The 24,966-nt window shown below is 40.7% G+C and overlaps 1 protein-coding gene across 1 annotated transcript; it reads right to left on the minus strand.

Annotated features, from left to right (window-relative positions):
- Window positions 1-720: 720 nt before the first annotated feature.
- Window positions 721-19,516, minus strand: LOC127962168 (tumor necrosis factor ligand superfamily member 10). The gene is made up of 5 exons (XM_052561661.1): window positions 19,153-19,516; window positions 12,855-13,004; window positions 6,422-6,458; window positions 6,117-6,218; window positions 721-3,887 (listed from the first exon to the last, which is right to left on the minus strand). Exons 1-5 carry the CDS (start codon window positions 19,348-19,350, stop codon window positions 3,433-3,435), a joined length of 942 nt encoding a protein of 313 aa, XP_052417621.1. The 5' UTR covers window positions 19,351-19,516; the 3' UTR covers window positions 721-3,432.
- Window positions 19,517-24,966: the final 5,450 nt, after the last annotated feature.

Here is a 24,966-nt window from a genome sequence, read left to right on the forward strand (position 1 = left end):
CATATATATATATATATATATATATATATATATATATATATATATATATATATATATATATATATATATATATATATATATATATATATATATATATATGATTGTTTGTTTTTATTCTTTAATAATTGTTTGTTTCTGAGGCACTCACTAAGAACATAGATTTATATATATCTAATTTTTTTTTTTAATGTTCTACTTTAATATATTTTCAAATGTCATGTATTCCTGTGATGGCAAAGCTTTTTTTTTTTTTTTGAGTAATTTTTCATTACTCCAGCCTTCATATTTTTTTGTAACATTATAAATGTCTTTACTGTCACTTTTGATCAGTTAAATGCATCCCTGCTTAAGTATTAAAATTAATTACTTTAAGTAAAACCTGATATGTATAATGTATGTATATTCAGATTTAATTTTATTTTAAAAAAAAGTACAAAAAAAAAGAGAGAAAAGATTAAAACTATAAAGAATGACTACTTAAAAGATTATAAGACAATAGGAGTCAGTGTGAAGTCCCTGCCATGACAGAAAAACAAATGCTTTTTGTGTTTGAAAATGTCTTTTGTGTAAGAGCACCATGTGTGTTCGTGTGGGTGGGTTAGATGTGGTACAAGTTTGGCAAAAGAAGGAAAAGAAATGCTGTGTAATTCATGATGGAAGTTATTGGCATGGGCAAAAATGCACAAGCAAGCAATTAAATGATCATACTATGACCCGTGATTCATTAAAAAGGCACTTTAATTGTTGGAAATGACACCTCAGACTTAAGCTTTAAGTACACAGGTCAGACATTGTAAAATTATACAGTAAAGAGGAAGAGTGTGTGAGATATCAGTACATTCTTACCAAGATGGAGACGCAACATTGGTAAACAGTGCATAGCATCTTTCTTTAAATGGAAAAACAGTCCCACAGTTTGGTGGTCAGAGAATTTAACAATCCCAAAGAAAAAACAAAACCACTCATTGGAAAAGGAAACACAATAGTCTTTTTGTTTCAGCTGACAGTTCATGTTGCTCACTGGATTTCACTGTGTTCTGCCCCGCTCAAGTTTTTCACAGCAGTCCCGTAAAATCTCGGCAAAGCTCTGAGATTTAAAGTATGCAAACCATCACATCCACTGTTTCAGAAACCAGTCAAGCATTTAATTAAAAAACACAAACTCACGTATATACGCACCTAACATACATTTGTCTTCTGTGTTCACATTGTGGTCCTTTGTGGTTCAGAGGGCAAGTCCTGCTGTAATCCGTCTAGATCTGCTGGAATTTAGACATATTTCTCTTTCCACGCCACCCCTCACCCCACTACGACCCCCATGTTGTACAGATAGGTACATATTTCAACTTATATACACATGTGCACACTCACACAAGACCCTGGGCGGGCCGGAGCAGATTGACGGGGATAATGAGCTCGGTCAGTGCGAATTGGTAGGATCATCCAGACTCCTTCAGGGAAAAGTTAACCCCAAAATGAAAATTCTGTCATTTATTCACCCTCATTTCATTATAAACCTTATATCCAGAGTCTGCCGTTGTTTTGGACCCCGTAGACTTATTCACTGTATAAACAAATTTTTTTTTTTCAAAATGTTCCACAGAAGACAGAAAGTCATACAGGTTTAAAATTACATTAGTGTGAGAAAATGAGAAAACATTCAAGTTTTCGCCAAGCGGACGATGTATGAGTTTTCACTGGGCCGCCAAATGATGCGGTTAATGAAGTATAATTGATGAGATCATGTATGACTTCAACACTGATCTAAAACATACTTTGAACCTCCCTTAACATGGTGAAAGTTAAGAGTTTAGATCGGTGGTGGTGCTTTCAGATCAGTGCAAAACAACAACCCAAAGGCACTTTTACACACAAAACCTAGTGGTATCTGACATCACATTCCCTTAGACATAAAAAAGCACCCTGTACGAGGAAATTTTGGCATTATGAGACACAAGCGTTAACCTGCTGAGAAATAACTTTTTTGTCTCCCCTTTCGGATTAAATCAACATACAAGTTTCTTAATCCAGACAAATTGCAGATAAGAGTCAGATGGAATGAAGTTTTGGAACATGTGGTATAACTAACATCATGTCTGTAGCTAAATGCCACAAAGAGTCATGGCTCCCTCGCTCTTGTTGTATAATGTGATTTAAGGCACTGTCTTGGCAGGGGCCCTTTTAGCTCACTGACTTTATCAGTTAAAAACCGGGGCAGAGTCCAGAGAGAAGAAAACATGCTCGTGGTTTACAATGAAACCCAAGCGAGTGTTTGTGCTCGCTCTCAGAAACACCATTGTGACAGCACTTGATCATTTACAGTGGAAAGTAATCACCCCCACCCTCTCTTCCCTCGGAAAAAAACAGGCTTGTATTGAGCTTCACAGCGCCGTTTCATTTGGAGAACTTCACGCCGTTTACGTTTACAGCGGGAGGCTCATTTTGTGGGATTTTCATGAGAGAACATTACATTCATTTCCAAGCCTACAATTATATACACAGGTTGAACCAACCAACCACATAGAGAAAGAGATGGATGTACCATCTTCCAAGGTGTTTTTGTGGGCACTTGGAGTGTGTTTTTGTATGTGCGTGCAGTAAAAACAAAGCATCATATAAGCGCGACATTTCAACAAACCGTGTAGCGTAGTGTTTATTTAACCTTTCATATGGCCAGCACCACGTGAGCCGGGAAGCACGTGTCTCCCTGACAGCACTTCCTCCTGCACCCCGGACCAGACAGCAGAGGGAGACTTGTCAAAATGATTGTTATCTGAGACTAAATGTTTGTGTTTTATCTTATTGCTGTGTTTTGTATGCGTGGAAGCCATTAAATACTCAATAGAATGGGTGTTTCGTAAATACAATCTATGCAGGAAGCTGAATTCTTCTGTGTTTATGTGGACTTTTTTAGGTTCTTTCTTTGTCCAGGCATGTTGCTCCGCTGGTCCGACGGGACGGGGAGAATTCCGCAGTCCTGCAACCTGCCAGGATGCTCCTTCGAGGCTGGTAGAGCTGCATACTTGCCCTGTCATCTTTCTTTCCTCCACATTCCCGCTGTCATCATTCTCTTCTCAGATGTCTGTTTTTAAAACTGTTTTAGATCCGCTGCACACAAAAATATTCCCCTCCAGCGGACGAGCGCACAAGTCAGACCCTATCCTCCATTGGCACAGATTCACTTTGTGTGAGCTTTTCTCTCTCCTGTTTTGCTACCGTTTCAAAGATTCACATCTTTGATGTGATCTGTAAAAATATACATACATTCCTCTGTCTTTAAAAGAAACAACTGAAATGTCTCTCATTCACACATCCTTCACATATTCAAGTCTTAAAGAAAGGAAAGTTGAACGATGAAGTCTTTGGGTCACAGCCCCAAAATGATCCACCCAGTGGGTGATATAGTCCCGGTTTAGCACCTCTGATATGTTCTTACAGGTCCAGACGGAACGCTCCGAAGTAGCTAGAAGAGTCCTCGCCGTACACCATTGTGGGAGATGAGACGGACACAAAGACCTCGTCGCCTGCTCGCAGCTCAAACAGGCCGCCCTGGTACACCGAGTGAAGGGCGTATTCTGCGTCTGGAGCCCAACATTTAGTCCCCACTCCCTTCAGCAGCTGAATCGGCCTCAGGTAGGAGGTTTTCTTATAGATGCACTGAACCAGCTGGTGGCTAACGCTGTTCTGATCGCCCTCGCTGGGAGAGGGGTAGCGGAAGTACACCTGGGAGTACAGGTAGTAGCGGCCGTCCTGGGGTACGCGAAGGCGTCCGTTGGCCAGCGTCATGTTGTGCAGATGGGCGCCGAAGCTCTGGTTGGCCCAGGAACGTACAGGGTGGCGGCAGGACTGGTGCAGGTCTGGTTGAGGGGTGAAGTATTGAGTACCACCTGAGAAAAATGGAGAAGTTGGACTTTAGCTTGGAATGGACAGATACTAAAAGAAAGATTTAGGGCATGACTTTAATTCATTGCAAGTGGCTGGATTTTTGATTGATGACTTGCAAATGTTAATTATGACATACAACAATAAGCTGATAACTATTCATGTTTTAAATAATAAATTACTGATATTAAATTCAATAATATTTTGTATAAGTGAAACAAGCCTTTATGTATAATGCATTATAAAGGGTTATTAAAGGGTATACAGCATTAGAATAACTCATAATGTGCATTGTAATACATTATACCTTGCTGTTAATAATCAAAACTGAATTTAAAATGCATTGATAAGTGTTATAATGTATTAACTGTAGTTACAGCTATTAATGATATGCATTATAAGGTGCATCACCATGCATAATTAATGCATTAAAACTAATTTTATAAAGGCAACCTGACTGTGGAAATGTGCAAATAATTCGACCCAAAAAATCAATCAATCAATCAATCAATCAATAGCAAAAAGAAAGAAAAAAGAAGAAAGGTTCCAAGACAAGGAGCAGGTGCTGATTAAGGCAAGGCACATAATTCACAAGGTAAAAGGGAGGAATGAAAGATTGGTGGATTGTCTTAAGAGTACAGGAGAGATCAGAACAGGAAGGTATGGCTGCACAGGAGAGGAAGTCACGAACAGAGTGAAAAATCGAAATACTGGGGAGGAAGGGAGGTGTAGAACACATGGAGGAGCAGGCCGCATGTTCCTCAAACACAATGAGCCACATTCCTCAAAGAAGATCAATAACACGCTAGACTTGCTCTGTGATTTACTGCTTCAAAAAGTTTTAAAAGGGCCGTTCTTCTGACAAAAGTTGATAAAGAGAGATACACACATGAGGTACAGATGCGTAGGAAAGCCCACCGCTAACACGGCGGTTAATATAGATGTTCTCATGGATTAAACAGTTTCAGCTTTTTGAAGTTAATGACGTGCAGTTTTCATAGTGTGTACATGTGATCCATCATCACGTAGCAGGCAGACAGGTTAGTGAATAATGCATGCACGTGTAAAAGATAAAAACACTCCCTTGCAGTTTAGCGGTCAGACTTGCGACTTGCTCCAGAAACAAAGCTGGTTTGACTTGGTTTCATTTCCTTCTGGGATGCGTGACTGAATAAATCTCTTTTTTTTTCTGGCATGCATGTAGTAAATAGGTTTTTGATCCGAGAGGCTATATTAGAACTTCAAAGCAAAGACAAGATTTGGGGATATTTAGTGAAATATTTCTACTGTAGTTAAATAACTAAACAATTTTAAGCTGTTATATAGTCAGCTTCTTCTTCGCATCTGTGTGCCAGGCTTTTTTGAAATAGGGAAGCTCTGCTTTTGCCTGGCGGGAAGGAGGGATGGATGGATGGATGGATGGAGAGGTCTTATACATGAAAAGCACATAAAGTATGTGCATGTACAGTACTACTACAGTACTGGCTGGAATACAGTACATTACTTTTAAAATCTGAAGAGATTTTAAAACACTAGATATCATACACTTGAAACTCTGTAAAAGGTTATAGAGGAAAAACTGGGCATTGCATGCTAAATGACAGAAATCAGAAGACTGGCTCGGACTTTCAGCAACTAGCGTCGACTAGTCTAGACTGCAAATCAGGAAAAAATGTGGGCAAAAGTCATGTAGTGTATTGCAGGCTAAAATGTGTTTATTATGAGATGAAAGAATTTTTGTTCTAAAGCTTTGATCTAAATATTACTTGAAAAACTTGGCCTTAGCAAATAACTGAAAATTGCTCAAACTGAAATAAATGAAATAGAAAAATAAAAAAAACCAGCATGATTTTAAACACAAAACAAAATTATTACGTTATTAATTAAAACTGAAAATATGAAAATAAAAGCTAATTCAAAATCATAATAAATACTATAATAGTACATAGATACTAAAATAACACTGAACACAAAAAAAAATTTAAAGGATTAAAAAATAAGCTTTCCGGTTATGCTCAAGTTCAAAAATTATTTTATAGATTACATTTAATTTATTAGTTTTTTTTTCATCATTTATTTATTTTTAATAATTTATTTATTTATGCAAATTTTATCAGTGTTAATGACTCTAAAATGTGGGAAATAGTAAAAATAAGGAATAGATAGGTATGTCCAAAGTTTCAGCTGGTACTGTACACACACACACACACACACACACACACACAGAAACTCACTTGGCGTGCTGCTAAGGGTCAGGTGGGCTGATGGTCGCTGTGTCACTGTGGTCATAAACTTTGACCCTGTTGTATTATATGAATGGGGCATGGCTCTTGCTTCTAAGGGAGAGACAGACAGTAGACAATCAGCACATTCAAATACATCATAAAATATTTACTGGTGTTGCGCAAGACATTTTTGTCCTGCTCTTGGGACTGCACTGTGTTCTGGTACGGTCTATTTTTGTTATAGTTCCTGGTGTTTCTGTAGCACTGGGTCATTGTGATTGTGCCTATTACAGAATGACTGATTGTGTACTCACCGTGTAAAGCCTGTTTGGAGATTATACTGTCTGTAACCTGTGGCAAAAACAAAAAAAGTCCCATTAGTACAGTGACATGTGATGACTCTTCAAATCCTAGCTTGTTAACAGGAATGTGAAACTAGATGATTCAGTTTTATGAGCGCGTCTTTCTCTCTTTTTTGTTTTTGTTTCTTGTCACACAGGCAGATAACTGCGGTTAAAGTTTACCTCAAGTTACGAAACAGCAACATAAGTGAATTGTCCATTTTATTACAAAAACACTTGAATGTTTTTATCCTTTGAAGATGGCAGTTTCTAAGCACAGAAATGGTCATGTTGTGTTGAGCTGGAACAGCTAAGAATAGATTTAAGGTGACCTTTCTCAAGGGCCGTTTTTCAGTAGTCTGTGACGGCCATATTTCAAGCAGTCAAACCCCAGCATCCAGATCATTAGTCCCACCGGTCGGGTCTTGAACTAAAAACACACTGATTACTGGCTCATTTCCATCGCCTCAGGCCAGCCTCCGCTCTGGGATTTAGTACGTTCCAAACACCGTCTGATTTACCTAAATGAAATTAATTGAAAACTCTTGATGATTCGTAAAAAATGTAGTCAGGAACTGAATCGCTGCGTTAAAACCATTCAGCAAAAAACACCACGTCAAATAACAGGATATTTCATCAGTGGTGAAAAAAATAAATAAATCCATATAATCCACAAAGCTGTTCAGATTTCAAAAATTCTACTAAGTAACAAGCCAAAGTTAACCCAACTCCCTCAGGCTGGGTTTGACCCCTTTCACACATTTTCCTTCCACTCTCTTGAATACTTGTTGGATAACGGTCAAATGCCACTTAAACACCAGAGTTTCAAGGAATATAAAGTTTGGCATGTAAGATTTATAATATGTGTTAGTGTTTACAATATATGGTGTTTTGCCTTTCAGTGTTTCACGGTACATTACGATGTGTTCAGTTGTTGTGTATTACTGTCTGTGTTAAAATATGAACGGCTTTTTAAAGCAAACACTTTAATTTGAGCTTTCTGACAAGACTGTGTTGATAAATCAACAAATGACTGTTTTTTCTTCTTCTTAAGGAATGATAGTTTATTCCCTTCTCTGTCTGTCTGTCCCCGCCTCCCCAGTCCCTCTCTGTCTGGCATCATCCAAGAGTGAGAGTGATGGAGGCTCTGTTGTTCTTGGCGCTCGCTCTCTCTCTCCATTCATCAGACAGCCGAGGGCCTGCAGCCTTTATAACGTGACATAATCTCACCCAGGCCACAGCAGAGATGGATTTCTGACCAAGGCTTATACTTTCACCATAACTTCTGGTAAATGATCCTGAAATCAATTCCACGTCTCACATATGGAGCAGATAAAGGGCTGTTTTACTAGCATGTTCTTGTACATGCAGCATGTCATACAAAAAAAGACAAGAATGATAGAAATCATTTCAATTTTCGTTATAATTAGTATACCTTTTCCTGCCATGCTGCTTTTTTTGTTTTTACTCTGCTATGTAATATTCTACTTTTCTAGATGGATGGATGGATAGATAGACAGATATATATATATAGACAACACAACATCCTATTGGACTGCAAGAATCAATTAAGAATCTAAAGCTTCTGTAGGAATTTTGGTTTATCGAGTAAGATCTTATGGAATTCTTAGTTGATCCCATTAGCATTCTTTCAGATTGGTTCCCATTTATGACAGAAATTCCAATAAGAATCCATCACACAGGCTTTTTTCTGGCTGAGAATTCAGTGAGGCCTAGTTCGAGTGAGTGCGCAATCTGTTTTCTGGGAAACACAACATAGTTCAGAAGGTGGAGGGCAGAGAACAGGCCCATACAAAGACCTCAGCAATAACAATAAACACACCCAGTGTTAAACCTTTGGCCTCCTGCACCAGTGCGCCAGAAAAGGCGAACGGCAAAGGAAAATTTTTCCTTTATTGAAGGAGCAGGAAGCTGGTGAGTGCATGCACACAGCGTGCGAAGAAAGCAAATAGCGTCCTCTCCAGCTGAGCTCAGTCGAGATTGCAATTCAATACTTTAAAACAGTTTGCTCTGTCACTGAGATTCTGAAGTACAGCGCGTTCCCTTCCTCCAGGAGGATTATTAATAAATAACTGTTGCTTTCCTTGGGGCGTAAAGCACCATGAACAATAAATCTCAGAGCGCTAGACTTTGCTCAGTGTGACTCAGGTAAACGGCTAATAACCCACACAGTACTCATAGACACAAACACACACTGTAGGTACTGTACACACACTCTCCACTGGATAAAATCAGTGCACGCCTGTTATGGGCCTTTAAATGAATGGGGTGTGTGTGTATGCTTACAAGTTGTTTCCTGCCATTCTTGGCTGCCGTCTGAGGTCGGCCCCATTCCTCTGTCCCCCGGCCCCCTTCACCATTCCACAACAGATCACAACTGTCTGACCTTAAACACTGTAAGAATTCATCTTCAGCTCCAGCTGTGCGTAAGTTACAACTAAGCTTAGTCGAATCATAAATGAGAACTACATTACAACCACTAAAAATGTGATCACTGAACCATTACACTTAAATCTAAAGTAAGCCTTTGTATGAACTGATTATTTATGAAATCCTCTGACCAGGAGTATGTAATTCAGTTGGTCTGCCAGTAATATGACAGACTGATTGGATTATATCAGTAAGTGTGTAATTTATGTGACACATTGTTTTATAGTTTGGGGTCAGTGAGGATTTTTTAACATTTTGTTTGAAAGACATTACATTGGGTTTTAATAATGTAATTTATTCCTGTGAATTTTCAGTTTTCTTCAGAAATCATTTTAATATGCGGATTTGGTGCATCAAAAACATTTCTTATTATTATCAGTGTTGAAAACGGTTGTGCTGCTTAATATTTTTTTGGAAACAGTGCCGTTTTTCTTGAATAAATAGAAAATGTAAAAAAGCATTTATTTAAATTCGAAATCTTTTGAAACATTGTTTTTACCATAATTTTTGATTTAATTGAATGCATACTTAATGCATACTTAATTTATTAAAAATAAATTCAATTATTTTAAATCAATTAAATCAATTTATTAGAATGCACACTACTAATGTTGCATTGAAATTAAATAGAGAGTTGAGCTTCTAGAGCCCTAGTGTGACCATTATGTCTGGATTTAAGACTTACAAGTGGCTGGTGCAACCCTACCCTGCATTTTAAAAACAGCAGTCAGGATTAGTTGTGTTTGTGGCTGTCTTCTTCCTCTTTCTCTCTCTCTTGTCAGGGCTCTCTGCCACAGTGACACTTAATCGGGTGTTGAAGATGTGACGGGCTGTCTTCAGTCTCTCTTTTGGTGTGGAGCATGGGCTTGAAGACTTCCGAGGCTTTAAACCTGAATCAATCTCTCTCTCTCTCTCTTTTTAGGCGGAAGGTCGTTGCGGAGCACTCGCTGAAATTCGACTCTAAGTAATACCAGCTTTGAGAGCTCAGCGCATATTTGGCAGGAGGCGAGCCATCGTGTAACTCCACGCAGTGCAACCTGAGAACACCGACTGGACCGGCTTTATTACTTTATTAACGTTTTTCCCTTTTTCTTTCTTTTCACCCTTTTTACCCGAGCAAATCCAGTGTTTGCTTGTTATCAAACCCAATCCGCATCCACAAGCTAGCCATTTCCCGTAGATTTCTGAAACAAACAATACATTCATCCAGAGAAACCGCATGTATTAAAACCAACCACACCATCGAAAACACAGTCCTTGAGCTATGATCGTGCAGAAGATAAAGGTTACAGGGCAGACAGAGATGGCCTTTGTGTTTGTTCTGAGGCTGGCAGAAAATCTTGCAGCTGGCGGAATGCCCCGAGTATGATCACTGCTTTCATCGTAAATCTGTTTCAGACGCCGGTGGTGATGCAGCGCTGCGGATGTGAGCCTGAAGACGAGATGCTTCCTCATCTAATGAGTCATTAGGAGAATCCGAGACAAGCGGGGAACGGGGACAAAACGTCCCTTTTAGCTTTGTGGGAAACTGAGGATTTAGGGATATTGATAGGACTCAAGTGGCTGCTGCGGGGGTCCTGTTCAGGTGCAGGTTGAGCATATAATATTCCTTGGAATGCTGATATTATTTCTGGACTGGATCGAATCCATTCTGGCCGAGCTGTTGTAGTGTCTTTAGATTTGTTGACTTGCGTTAGGGTTTCTGCATGTGTTTCTCTGTGGACGTGGCCATCTGTTTGGTGAATCAACTGAACTCATACAGTGTTCAGCTTTTGTTAGCTCTGCAGTCATTCTGCATTACGTGTTACACCAAAGGCCAAAAAGAGCCACGGAAAGTCAGGGAGCTAGAATGGTCAGCGGTTAGTATACTGCATGTCCATATGCTGAGTCTGGCTAAAGTCGAGAATCTGGAGGACGTCAGACTTTTCTTTTTGCTTTTTTTTTTTTTAGCTCTTCATAATAACTACCAGGTGTTCTGGCATTCTCTGGATTCTGAAGGCCTTCGCTTCAGAAACATGCATTTCCCTCATCTCTCTTCTCTCACACATTCGCTGCGAACACTCTCTCGATCCTCCTTATCCCTCTCGTTCTTTTTCTGTGTGCTTTACCTCTGTGTTGACATGAAGCTGGAAAAGAGCCCGAAGCGTTGGCGTGTGCCTGTTCAGGCAGTTTCTTTCTCCATATCTTCCTTCTTTATCTAAATCTGAATCTCACCTTATTATTAGTATTGACGCATGAACATGCATGCAGACACATGCAACTATACGTTATTTTTGTGTTTTTTCAGACTCATGTACTCATCTACCCCTTACATTTTCTTTTTATTTGGCAAAACTCTACATTATTTGTTTTCTTTTTCCACTGACCGATCCCCTAGCATGATCAGGGAATTCTTTAATGCACCATAATTGCATCTCTCAGAAGTGGCGCATGTGTTTTTAATTATGAGGCAAATGCCTCTGTCTCTGAGTGCCAATAAATTGTTTGCAGCCTTACTCAATTAGTAGTGAAAGATTTGACGGTACGCACGGGCTGTTGCGCATAGCGGTGGGAGGGAAAGGGGTAGGACGGGGTAGACATGCTTCGTAAAATCTGATAACATATTCCCGGAGCTGAGGGACTGGGGCTAAACAAAGGGGTGGCATGAAAAATTAATAAAAAAAGTGGCACTTCCACCATAATGAAAAAAAGCCTATAGTCAAAATGAACCCTGTTTGCTTTCTAAACAAATGTTTCCTGGTTTTATTGTGAATGATTTAGTGGTTCGGGTCATTCCAAACAAAGAATTTCTTTCTCCTCTGAAACAACTTTTACTTTTCTGCTAATGTCACTTAGGCCGTTATAGCCTATTGGAAAATGTTAACCAATAGCCAAATAGCTATTTATTCAGTCTGACACGGATGGTTAAAATTAAGAAGGGATGCACAATATATCTGTAACATGTCAATCATTTTCTGATATTAAAGATTGTTTAATTAATTTAATAGGTGAATTATCATTGCGCATGTTTTAGTTTAACTTATTTCTGCCCTATTTCTGCCCTAACATATAATACTAGTCAAAGGTTTTTGGTCAGTATTTTTTTTTTTTTTAAATGTAATTCATATTTGTATTTGGCAAGGATACAAAGTGAAGGAGTGACAGTACAGACATTTAAATTGATACAATTTATATTTTAAGTTAATGCTGTTGTTTTGAACTTTCTGTTAGTCAAATTTTCCTCAAACATATTAAGCAGCACAACTGTTTTCAAGACTGGAGTAATCGCTGCTAAAAAAGAATACTGCTTTGCCATCAGAAATAAATTACATTTAAAAATATATTAAAACAGAAAAGACTTATTTAAAATTATTATATACAGCATTGCTGAGCATTTGAAGTTTCTATCAAAACGTAAAAAAAAGAGTGTATAATGTAAATAAATGCTTGGCTCTTCAAGTCTAATCACACCTTTAGAACGAGACTTATTCAAAAACCAAACCCTAGGCTTCCAAACATGTCAGTTTTATTAATGTAACCACCACTGGAAGGCTGTGGAGGGAAAAGCTGAACGCTGAAGGCTAACCAGCCACGCCAGGGGAAAACCAAGACATTTCCTTCAAATCTGAGCTCTGACTGCTAGACTGGTTCATGATAGGGACAACAGGGTGAGTCACCCTCTACAATGCTACATATAAAAGCATAGATGCTTGAAAAACTCTCCCATGACTCAACCATCCACTTTTCTTCCCTAAGGAGATTGTAATCACTTGCCTGGACACATTTATGGTAATAGCAAGTTGCTTCATGCTGTGAAGAACTTCTCTTGAAACTGTTGTCTACAACTGTGCCCACGTATTGAAAAGGCAGATGATGTTTTCAATAGCTGTTATTAAGACACGGCTTGCCTCAACAGGTATCCCAACAAATGAATGCAGAATGTTGTGCAACCAGTAGAATCAAAAACCGAACTTACCTTGGAAATATAGGCTTTGATACCCTCCGCTAGCTTGATGCAAGGTTCTCCAAACAGTTGGGCCAGGTCTTCGGGAATGTCCCGGTCTTTATCCAGGGCGTTGAGCAAGCCCAAGCACCGCAGCTCTTCCGTAACCCCCTGATTTTTAACCTGCCAATAAGATAAAAGTTAAATGACAAGCCCAAATCACATGCAATTGGAATCAGTACATTAAAATATGGTTTGAATGCAACGTCATCCCAAGGAACAATGAAAACGGCACTTTGGTTTAGGAAGCAATCTGGGAAAAAATCAACAGGGAGTTGAAGGCATGCTCAATGAGGAAACAATCTGCTCAAGGCCGGAGCGTAGGCTGAAGATCAAAATGAGGGCATGTATCCCTCTTGACCCTTTCCAGGAAAGTAGATGAGAACATCTGCAATGGGGCTTTCTATGGAAAGCCAATGGGGTGCAAGTTCAGCTCAACACCTTGAGCCAGCTTGAGAGGTATGTCCTACATAATGAGGTACTTTCAAATGACCTTGCTCTGAATCCCTTGCTCCTTTCTTTCTCTCTCTCTGTCTCTCTTTTTCTGTTTAGAAACCCAGAGCTTCTCCAAGAAATATGTCACCAGTTAAGGATCTCTGTGTGCAATTTTGAAGCCTTGAGTCACGGTCTGCCAAAGTTCTTAATGAGTCTCCAGTCACCGGTGGAGCGTGGCAGCAGAAGGTGTGTTTCGTTAATTCTCACCATGTTACAGTTTTCAAAGCGAGTCAGGCAGGTAATGTTGAGCAGGCCTGCGCACACAGGAACAGCTCAAGACTGATCCGAGACCAGTTTTGTGATTTCTTGTGTGACCATAAAAATGAGGCTGATTCTAGTCCTGGAAGGACTAACGGGATTGGGGCCAGGCTCCTTCATATGTGTTGATCGACACCCCGTTTGTGGTTTTGTCTCATGGGTAACGCTTGGTCTGGTTCTGGATCAGCACATTAAAACGACTTTAGCATAAGCAGAAAAATACATTAATAAGGAAGGCTAGTTTGGTAATAGTTTAATTTGTTGACATTATTAACGTGTTCGTTTTCAACACAATATATCACAAGTTACTGTTCTCTGGCCAGCATGGATGAGGTTTCATCAAAATTGCAAAAATGATTTGTGATAGTTTTGAAAACATTAGTAAAAATGCGTTAAAGCTACAAAACAATTAGTAATGACTTGGATTAAAGTTGCATATTTTCTTTTTTGTAAAGAAATAAAGCGTTAGTGAAAGAAATCTTTAAAGAGAAACCTACACTACTGTTTTTTTTAAAGATATTCTTAAGATATTTGAATGTTTTTAAAAGATGTCACTTATGCTCACTAGAGCTGCATTGATCTGATTAAGGATGTATTAAAAACAGGAATATTGTGAAATATTAACATTTTAAATAACTGTTACATATTTTAATATATTTGAAATGCAATTTATCTCTGTGATTGCAAAGCTGAGCATGGTCTTCAGTGTCACATGATCCTTCGGATATCATTTAACATTTCTTATTAATATCACAGTAGAAAACATGGTGATGTGTGGTAAAATGTTACTTTTTTGTAAACTGAGATACATTTTTTGTTTCAGGATTCTTTAAATAGAAAGTTAAAAAATAAAGCAATTATTTGTAATTTTTTTGTAACAATGTAAAGTCTTTAGTGTTGCTTTTGATCAATTTAATGCAGTCTTCTGTAAAGAAAGATGTCTTGCTGAGAGCAAACTTATAATACAAATTATTGTGTGAGACCATCAGAAACCATCTTAATTGGTTAGCCCTGAATAGTAAATGTTAAAATTAATAAATGCTCTAACATACAATTCATTTGAGTTCATAATGCATAATGTTTCTGTTTCTGATGAAGGCTATAATTATCACCTGAGCTATATCTGAGTTTCTATTTTCACCTGTAAAATAAAAATGCCCTCTGACAAGCCACAGTTTGATTACGAAAACCCTGTTTACCTGATGCGTCATATCTTGAGCTTGCATATACATGTTCGAAATCTTTTTAATTGTAAACAACTACTTGTCGCGTCAGTGCCTACTTCCGCGTACTTCTCTCTTAGAAATGGGTAAGTCACACGTGCCCTGGATGGAATCTAAAGCACTGTCCAGGGTGTGGAAAAGTGTGAGCCAGAAATTGATCATTTGTCATCATGAGTTACACCAAATAAATTCAACAGCTCTGGGTCAATGCTACTACACCCTAATACATGTAAACTCTGACAGTATTGCTATAGGTAATGGTTCACACATGGGCCGATTCAGAAAAATCATGCAGCTAAATTAAGTAAGTCAACATAGATGGTGGTATTGAGTCACTAGTGGCGCTCCGGAGGGTTTCTGATCCCAGAGAGGGTAGCAGGAAGTGGGGAACAATGCTTCAGTGTTAGCCCTCATTTCTGTAGCTGGGGAAAAGAAGCCACCACTGAACTTTCTGCTTCACTCCACATCCATTGCTTTTTTGGGAAAGGATTAAATAAAAGAAACCAGGCGTGTAACTAAAATCCATGCCAGGGGCTCTCTGTTTCTGTATCTCACTATAACGTCTCACCCGTCCTCTCGCTTCTCTCTTGTTTCGGCTATTCCTCATTCATGTGTATGTTTTTTCTAGTCCCCCCCAGTGGTCTCAAAGAAAGGAAAGCAACCTGAAAGTTGGTTGTGATCTAAATGATCTGCGAGGGCTGGAGCGCTGCAACTTCGTACAACTTCCCAGAGGGCAACAGGTTTGTCTAAGCAGCTCTTCAAAGGAAATTCCAGCCACATATTCAATTTGTGCATCTGGCAAAGAACAAACTCTGAGGAGATTGTTCTCTTTCTCTTTGCTTCTCCAGAAGACCACACAGAAGTCAAAATCTGCCTTGGCTATAGAAAGCCACGTTAAGAAGGGAAGCCCCTTTCTGATCAAAGTTTGGTTTTTATTTAGACTCAGACAATGAAAAGTATGCGAACACATTCAGTAGGTGCTTTCCTCACAATGACGGGTTTCTCTAAAATTAGCGCATGACTTCATGTAAACCTTGATTTAGGCGTGTGACACAAACAACAAGTTAAAGTCCCTGATACAGTGCATACTCAGCATGCCATCGGGCCTCCAGTATGCACCTGTACGTACAAACATTCGACTTTACAATGACCGGTGCCTTTGTGTTTGGCAAAAGCCTCAGTTGTCAAGGATAACAATCCTTTTTTCTTATAATCACCTTTGTCTTGGCTTCTCTCATTGGCTCATAAATCTCTGGTAAATGGCCAATGAAGACAGGCCTTATTAAGAGTCCATTGTGATGCGTTTTTATAACCCTCTGGGTGTTCTATGAAGTCTCGGGCCATCGCCGTCCCGTTCTGCTCTGTCTGACTGAATGTTACACTTCCAGAATACTAACTATGTGCCTGTCAGTGGACCCCGGTTTCTCTTCCCGATCCAAATGGGGCCCCAACAGTGGTCTTGCCCTCATGGAATATCTAAGTAATTCTGAGAAACAGTATTTGTTTTTGTTTTTTTCCGCCACATGTAATTAATACAGAAATTAAACATGACATGGACAGATTGGAGTAATTAAAACTTATTTTAATTCAAGTTACTTAAATAAATAGCACATTTTAGTCTACTTTTGGGGCTAATCACGTCAGAAAAGTACTTCTTACATTAAATTAGATTATTGTCAAATAAAGGCTAATAAAATGCAACTACGTGGCAGTGGAACATTCAGTCCCCGGAGTTTAATGATGCTAAATGAGAGAGTTGCATTGTTTTTTAGCAGCCCTGTTGGTGTAAACCAAGGCTTTGTTTGTCCTTTCAAACTCTGATAATGGGGTAAAATGGAGGTGTTTACTTGTCTTTAAGGACAGCACTGTGAGCATCCCATCTGGTCCGTGCACCTACAGTGATATTTATGTTAGTGCTGAAGAATGTTCATTAGGCAACAGCTGTGTGTGTGTGTGTGTGTGTGTGTGTATGTGTGTGTGTGTGTGTGTGAAAGAGAGAGAGAGAGAGAAACCAGTGCATATGTGTATTTATTTTCAGCACATTTTCACTCAATATCTCACAATTCTTTTCTTCTTTTCTAGCTTTTTCAGCATGTCAGTGTGTTGAATTGATGACGGTCCCTTTGGAAAAACAAAATCTTTAATCCTTCAGCAAACACCACTGTGTTGTTTAATCCTTGAAAATATTTTCCTAAGGCTTTTTGTTCAGGTATGACTGAAACTTCATCATAACCAGGGCCTCCAGAATAGGTCAGGAGATATTTCAAACCCTTCTCAGATTTATTAGAAAACTCTACGTCTTGTGCGTTACACAAGATTTACACAGAGAAGTGAATCATTGCTTGGCCTAGTTTAATTTATTGTGGAACGAGGATAATAAAAAGCTACTCTGTGCTCCCAAATCAATATAATTGCAGGACAGCAAATTATAAAAAAAAGTCTCTCAAAATATCTCAAAGTCACTTTATATTGGTGAAATTCATCCAGAGCTTTGTCTCTTGTCAGTTTTGTATTTAAGGGTGAACCAGTCTGTGTAACACTGGAAACTATCCATGCCTTCTTTGGTCCTGGCAAACATAACGTAACTTGAATCCGCAAAGAATTATCAGAGAAAAGCAGCCACAATTAGCTATAATTATATGTTGTACATAAAAACCATAATATTATAGTGAAAACGAGAGGGTACGAATAAAGGCTGAACATGAAGGAAAGAGGAAAACAAGAGTGTGAGAGACTGAGACGTTGTGGATCTTGGCAGTGGAAAATGTCACAGGAGGTTTGCCATGGGGGGCCCGAGAGGAGACACACATTTGCTTGCAGGGTATTGCTTTACAGTGAATTTCTGGTATTGTTGATGAGCGGCCTGTGTATAACTACATGTATACCATGACGGTTGAGGGAAAAGGAGATTCGAGCTGGTCTGAACTGCAAACTGCTTTCCCAAAAGCAGACACCATTTAGTACCATGACCCTGCACCACCTTCCAGTTTCGTCCGATACCTAATCTAAATGGATTTTGTTAATCTTAGTAATTTATAAATAGGTCAGCCGTAACTCAGTTTAAATCCAATGGTGACCGTTTGCGTGGGAGCTTCTGCTGTTATCCTCCCTCTTGTGTTTATAGACTCACAGTGTGACTGTGAATTAACCTTACTTTCTTTTTCCTTTCAGAGGTAGAGCGTTTATTTAAAACAGTACCTTTTATCAAGTGGTATCATTTTACAGGCTTTGCTGATCGAAGGGCAGTTTTATACTGAAAGTATTACAGCTCTGCTAGTAACTTCATATATATATTCTTTCATATTTTACTTCTTCAAAGTTTATTAATATTTAACCGGGTTTACAGAAGCCAACCTCTCTTCCTAGGTTTTTCAGCATGATTAGCTTTCATAGATATAGGTCTGAGTATGATTAAATGCATTATTTCACCATAAAAAGGCAGAGCAAAAATATATATGCACAAACAGTGCTGTGTATATTTGGTCATTTTCAAAATGATACTTATCCAATAGTTTTAACATTGTGAAGATTATATGTTGTATTTCATGGTCCTGGTGTATTTCATAAGCACCTGTTGTTATCTGTTTATTATGCTGAATCATGACATCCAGGCTAGGCAGTAAAGCATGCACTTTTGAAGTGTTTCCAACATAATACAATGCTGAAAACAGCAGGACTTCCTTGTCTCAGTCTTTCGGTTGAGTAATCATGTTTTTTGTTGTGTGCAGTTTTGCTAAATTAATTCTATCTGTTAACAATCTTATAGGCTACTTTTCACACTGTCTTTATTTTGGAAATATTTTAGACAACTGTTGTAAAGGACTTTTAATAATAATTTTAAGTGTATTAAATTTAAAAAGTATATTGTTTTTAGAAAATGATCCACAAGATCATATTAAATGTGATTTAATTCTTCTAACAGTTTGATTGAATCATGATGCTGATATTTTGTGAAAGCCTTTAACGCGTCAATCCCCACAAAACAACAAAATATCAAATTAAATGAATTTCTTATTTATCTTGGAATATAAACCGCTAGGCTACTGGATATGCAATTTAGTAAACATTTTCCTCTGCTGTAAACCGTGTCTCAAAATTTAGTCAGCTGCCTAAATTGACAGCATTTTCCGTCATCAGGGGCACGAGATGAGAAACACAAGTAAACACGCTGTCTAGGCGGTGCGCTTGAACGCGCCTGTGATGCCCAAAAGTACTGGCACGAAGATCGCCAAGTTTAAAGTCACGAACCCTGCAACAAGAATATAAACAGCGCAACTTTAAGAATATCAACTTACCTGCGATAAAGACATGTTTAAGTAGACAAAGAGTCCAGTGGTCGAAGCGATCTGCAGCACGACCACCACGATCACCACCATCGCGATCCATAACTTTGACGGCGAGTCTCGGACGCGACTGTTCGCCGGAACCATCATGTATGTGGTGGACTCGTTACTGACCGACCTGAAGTAATCCTGGTTGTTCGGAGTAGCCATGGCATTCCTAAAACTGAGTAGATACGCAGTTAGTGGCCAACAAATAGAAATCAGCAACGGGACGGTGAATAAACTTATTCTTGTTGGCGCAGAGCGGCCGTGGGAGGGTAGAGGCTGTCCCACACACTCGCATGCAGTCAGTCACTAAAGCTGGAGGACTAGGCTTATGTGTGTGTGTGTGTGTGTGTGTGTGCGCTGAGGGGTTGAGCCTCGAGAGTGTCTCAACGTACTGTAGGCTACAGTTAAGTAATGAGTTCATTAACGCACGGAGAACATCTGCAATATAAATAAATAAATATTTGTATATAGTTTTATATGATCATTATTTTAAACTGCCATAGCATATTTGTTACACTCCATGCTAACGAAACTTGTTTAAACCAGTGGTTCCAATCATTTTTGAGTCAAGGTTGCCGATTGCATTATTCAAGACCCTATCTTTTCAAGTTGTTTATGAATTAGGCTAATGGATGAGAATTAAAGAAAGTTTTTTTAATAGGCCTATTTCTTTACGATTTCTTTCATTATAGCCTACAATCTTTGCCAAATTCTATAAATGCAAGTTCTCAATGGAGCAATACGATTTGATTAATTTACATAACATTTCAAGGTTTCTAAATCACGCTTTTTTAAATTTGGCTACCTCATACTGCCTATCAGATTTTCTTCTTCTTCTGAATCTCAGGAAATAAATTAAGATAAAAACCTAATTAGGTATAAGAAGTTCATTGGGAGTTTTGGATATATTTTCTTAAAACACCCCCTTTTCCTAAGAAGAAAAAAAAGGCTTCAGTCTCATCTGATTTATGGCGGATCTCGATGAAGAATCCTCGATCTACTCACCTCGAAGAGCGTCCAACACATTACCGTAAAAACCACTGCAAAAGCGAACACGCACTTGTCGTCAGTTCTGTATGTATGTATGTATTTATTTATGTATTTATTGCACTATTGTACTGTGAGCTCTGCTAGTGAACGTGTCTCTCATACACTCCTAAAAATAAAGAGCTTCACTTGCATCTATGGTTTCATGAAGTAAAAGTGTTCTTCAGATTATTAATGAATGAATTAATTAGCCTATTCATGAATTCTGAACCCTTCTGCTGCGAAAAAAAGAAGAAATAAAATAATATATATATATATATATATTGTTGTTGATGTCTTATTTTAAATCTTTTTGAGTAATCTTGAGGCCCCCTTGTAAGTTTGCTGGGGCCCCCTGGTGGACCCGGACCCCTGGTTAAGAATGCTTGGTTTAAATAAGCCTATGCTGGTGTGCTGTTCAAGCTATTAAATAAACCCCTCTATAACTATAAACTGTATCTGGTTTAAGATGTTATCGTGAAACAGGGCAATTAAAAGCTTTAGTGTATATTTACATAGAAGTTTTAATTTTTATTTGCATAGTCTTAAAAAAGAATGCTAAACCTGACTAAATTGCTGGTGGGCTATGTGTGTGACTGGGAGACAAGATAACAAATCTGCTTTGATGACCTTGTCAGGAATCACTCGACAGAATCCAGTAGCGAGTAGAAATAAGGTTTATTTCAACAGTAAGTAGACCAAACAGAATTGCTTGCAGACAACGGGCACCAAGCAGGTCCTAGGGAACACAACAGCTGTAGTGTAGACTCCAAGCAGGGCAGACCAGAAATGTGATGAGCTGAGACGATCCTCAAACATAAGCAGACCACAGATCAAGCAGACATATAAGCTGGATCTCCGAGCAATCCAAGAGCGTGACCAGAACTGCACAGAACAGAGATCAGAACACAGACAGCAACCCAAACGATCTGACACTGAACCTGACTGACACAGCCCTACATATAGGACTAGTAAACGAGACACACCTGCGACTGATCTGATTGCTCGTCAGCGCAGCTGGCGCTGATAGGCAATCAGATCAGTGCAGTACACACAAAATGAGCAAGCAAACCTGCGAACCGTGACATTACCCCACCCCCTAGGAGCGTCACCTGACGCTCTCAGAGGGTCCTACCTGGCGATTGTAAGCATCAATAAGGGAATGATCCAATATGTCCCGGGCAGGTACCCAACTCCTCTCCTCCGGACCGTAACCCTCCCAGTCCACCAAGTACTGGAATCCACGTCCCCTCCGCCTTGAATCCAGGATACGATTAACCGAATAGGCTGGTTCCCCATCTACGATTCGCGGCGGTGGGGGAACCGGGACAGGCGGATTTATAGTTGAACGAAAAACGGGCTTGATTTTAGATACGTGGAAGGCGGGGTGAATCCTCCGGTATGCCGGAGGGAGTTTGAGGCGGACCGTCACCGGACTAAGAATTTTGGTGATGGTAAACGGGCCGATGAATTTAGGAGCTAATTTTCTACAAACGGAGCGGAGAGGAATATCAGCAGATGAAAGCCACACTTTTTGACCAGCGACGTAGACGGGAGGTTTCGACCGGTGGCGATCGGCCTGGACCTTAGTGCGCAAACCCACCTGGAGAAGGGTCTCCCTGGCCGTTCTCCAGATGTCTCTGCACCCCTGGACGAATTCGTGAGCAGAGGGGACCGCGACTTCAGATGCCAGACTAGGAAAAATTGGTGGCTGGTACCCTAAACTACACTCAAACGGAGAAAGGCCCGTGGACGACACTGGTAATGAGTTATGCGCATACTCAACCCATGAGATATGCTGACTCCAAGAGGACGGATTCTGTGACGCTAAACATCGTAACCCTCGTTCCAAATCTTGGTTAGCCCGCTCCGTCTGACCATTGCTCTGGGGATGAAACCCAGAAGAAAGACTGACATTCGCCCCCAGCAACCGACAAAACTCTCTCCAAAATTTGGATATAAACTGGGGACCCCTGTCAGAGACCACGTCTGTCGGGAGGCCATGGATACGAAACACGTGGTCTATGACAGCAACTGCTGTCTCTCTGGCTGATGGTAATTTGGGCAGAGGGATAAAATGCGCAGCCTTCGAGAACCTGTCCACCACAGTTAAAACCACTGTGTTACCCTGTGAGGCAGGGAGACCTGTAACGAAATCTAGCGCAATATGTGACCAGGGTCTCGAAGGAACTGACAACGGTTGAAGGAGCCCAGCAGGAGGGCGAGTGGAAGACTTACAACTAGCACAGACCGAGCAGGCCAATACAAAACGACGAGTGTCACGAGCCATAGTTTGCCACCAGAACCGTTGCTTAATGAGAAAAATGGTGCGATTTACTCCTGGATGACACGCCAGCTTGGAACAATGACCCCACCGAATGACGTTGGACCTCAATTTCTCTGGCACAAATAAACGACCCGGTGGACATCCGGGCGGAGGCACTACCCCATCTAAGGCCATGCAGACCTTCGACTCGATCTCCCAGGTCAACATTGAAACCACACAATTATGTGGAACGATGGACTCGGGAGAAACCGGGCGTTCAGATTGGTCAAAAATACGGGACAAAGCATCAGGTTTGATGTTCTTGGAACCTGGACGATAGGAAATGGAAAAATCGAACCGACCGAAAAAAAGTGCCCACCGAGCCTGCCTAGAGTTAAGTCGTTTGGCGGATCTGATGTATTCAAGGTTCTTGTGGTCGGTCCAAACAATGAAAGGTACCCCCGAACCCTCCAACCAATGACGCCATTCCTCCAAGGCTAACTTGACTGCCAACAACTCTCTATTACCAATGTCGTAATTACGTTCAGCGGAAGACAAACGATGAGAATAATAAGCGCACGGATGAACCTTGCCGTCCATAGAGGAGCGCTGGGAGAGAACCGCACCTACCCCCACCTCTGACGCATCGACCTCCACCACAAACTGACGAGAGGGATCAGGAGCAACGAGAATGGGGGCTGAAACAAAGCAGTTCTTGAGTTTAGAGAATGCAACATCAGCTGCACTAGACCACCTGAAAGTCGTCATGGTGGAGGTCAAGGCTGTTAGAGGCGCGGCTAGTTGGCTATAGTTGCGAATAAAACGCCGGTAAAAATTGGCAAAGCCCAGAAACCTCTGCAGGGCCTTGCGGGAATCTGGAGTTGGCCAATTAACCACTGCCTGAATCTTGTCGGGATCCATGCGCACCCCCTCAGACGACACGATATATCCTAAGAAAGGAACAGACTGTGCATGAAAAGCGCATTTCTCCGCCTTGACAAAAAGTCCATTCTCCAACAGCCTCTGAAGCACTCGTCTGACGTGCTGAACGTGTTCCTGGAGAGACGAAGAAAATATCAATATGTCATCCAGGTAAACATATATGAACTGATCAACCATGTCTCTCAGCACATCGTTAACGAGTGCCTGGAAAACCGCGGGGGAGTTGGAAAGACCGAAAGGCATAACCAAGTATTCAAAGTGCCCCCTGGGGGTATTAAATGCGGTTTTCCACTCATCCCCCTTCCTGATGCGGACCAAATGATAGGCGTTACGTAGATCTAACTTGGTGAACCAAGAAGCACCCTGCAGCCTCTCGAAAGCTGAAGACATCAGCGGCAAAGGATAAGTATTCTTTACCGTGATGCTGTTCAACCCTCGGTAATCAATACAAGGACGCAGGGAACCGTCCTTCTTGCCCACAAAGAAGAATCCCGCCCCTGCAGGAGAAGAGGAAGGACGGATGAGTTTGGCTGCCAGAGAATCAGAAATATATTTCTCCATGGCCTCCCTCTCCGGAGTGGAAAGAGAGTATAATCTGCCCTTAGGCGGAGACGTACCTGGCAATAAGTCTATAGCACAGTCATAAGGACGGTGCGGAGGAAGAGAAGCAGCTCGGGACTTACTGAACACCTCCTTCAGGTCGAGGTACTCCCCGGGCACGTTAGACAGATCCACCTGCTCATCCTGCAACACAGAACAAGACACAGAAGAACACGCAGACACCAAACAAGATGCATGACAGTTATCACTCCAAGACATGACAGAGTTCTGACGCCAATTTATGTGAGGGTTGTGCAGTGTGAGCCAAGGGTGTCCTAACACCACAGGAGCCAATGCGGAGTCAATAAGGAGAAAGTGAATCTCCTCAACGTGGTTACCCGACGTGATCAGACTCACCGGTCCGGTGGAGTGGGTGACCGATGACAGGAGTTGTCCACCCAGGGCATTAACTGAGATGGGGTGAGTGACGGGAATTATAGGTACTCCCAGACGAAGTGCCAGGTCACGGTCCATAAAACTCCCCTCAGCCCCGGAGTCCACCAGAGCCTCACATCGATGATAAGAGGAGCCCCACTGCAGTCTTACTGGAAGGAGTGTCGCTTCACGAGAGGATTCATCCCAGGATATGCCACTCGTCAGTAACCTCCGTTCTACTGACGGGTGTTGGCTTTTACCGGGCACTTAGACGCAAAGTGACCCCCGGCTCCACAGTATAGGCACAGTCCTTGCGCTCTTCTGCGCTCCTTCTCCTCCCTGGAGAGACGAGCTCTGCCCACCTGCATGGGTTCCGGATTGAACGAGTCACCAACCACATCACCTGAAGGAAAGACCGGATGGACCTCCATATCTGGAACTCGACCTCGCTGCACCAGAAGACTTCGACGTTGTAACCTTGTGTCTACTCGGATAGCTAGATCAATCAACCCATCCAAAGTTGCAGGTAGCTCCAGGGTGTATATCTCATTTTGGATGCGGTCGGCCAA

The sequence above is a fragment of the Carassius gibelio genome, chromosome B7 (genome assembly GCF_023724105.1).
Source record: "Carassius gibelio isolate Cgi1373 ecotype wild population from Czech Republic chromosome B7, carGib1.2-hapl.c, whole genome shotgun sequence".
NCBI classification, from domain to species: Eukaryota; Metazoa; Chordata; class Actinopteri; order Cypriniformes; family Cyprinidae; genus Carassius; species Carassius gibelio.

What these genes read in the sequence shown, in the direction of transcription:
- LOC127962168 (XM_052561661.1), bottom strand. Translation starts at nt 19,350, where the DNA reads ATGGCTACTCCGAACAACCAGGATTACTTCAGGTCGGTCAGTAACGAG. An exon ending in TAAACATGTCTTTATCGCAG is followed by an intron (nt 13,005 to 19,152) that starts GTAAGTTGATAT and finishes TCTTATTGGCAG; the next exon opens with GTTAAAAATCAGGGGGTTAC. An exon ending in GACCCTTAGCAGCACGCCAA is followed by an intron (nt 3,888 to 6,116) that starts GTGAGTTTCTGT and finishes CATTTTTCTCAG; the next exon opens with GTGGTACTCAATACTTCACC.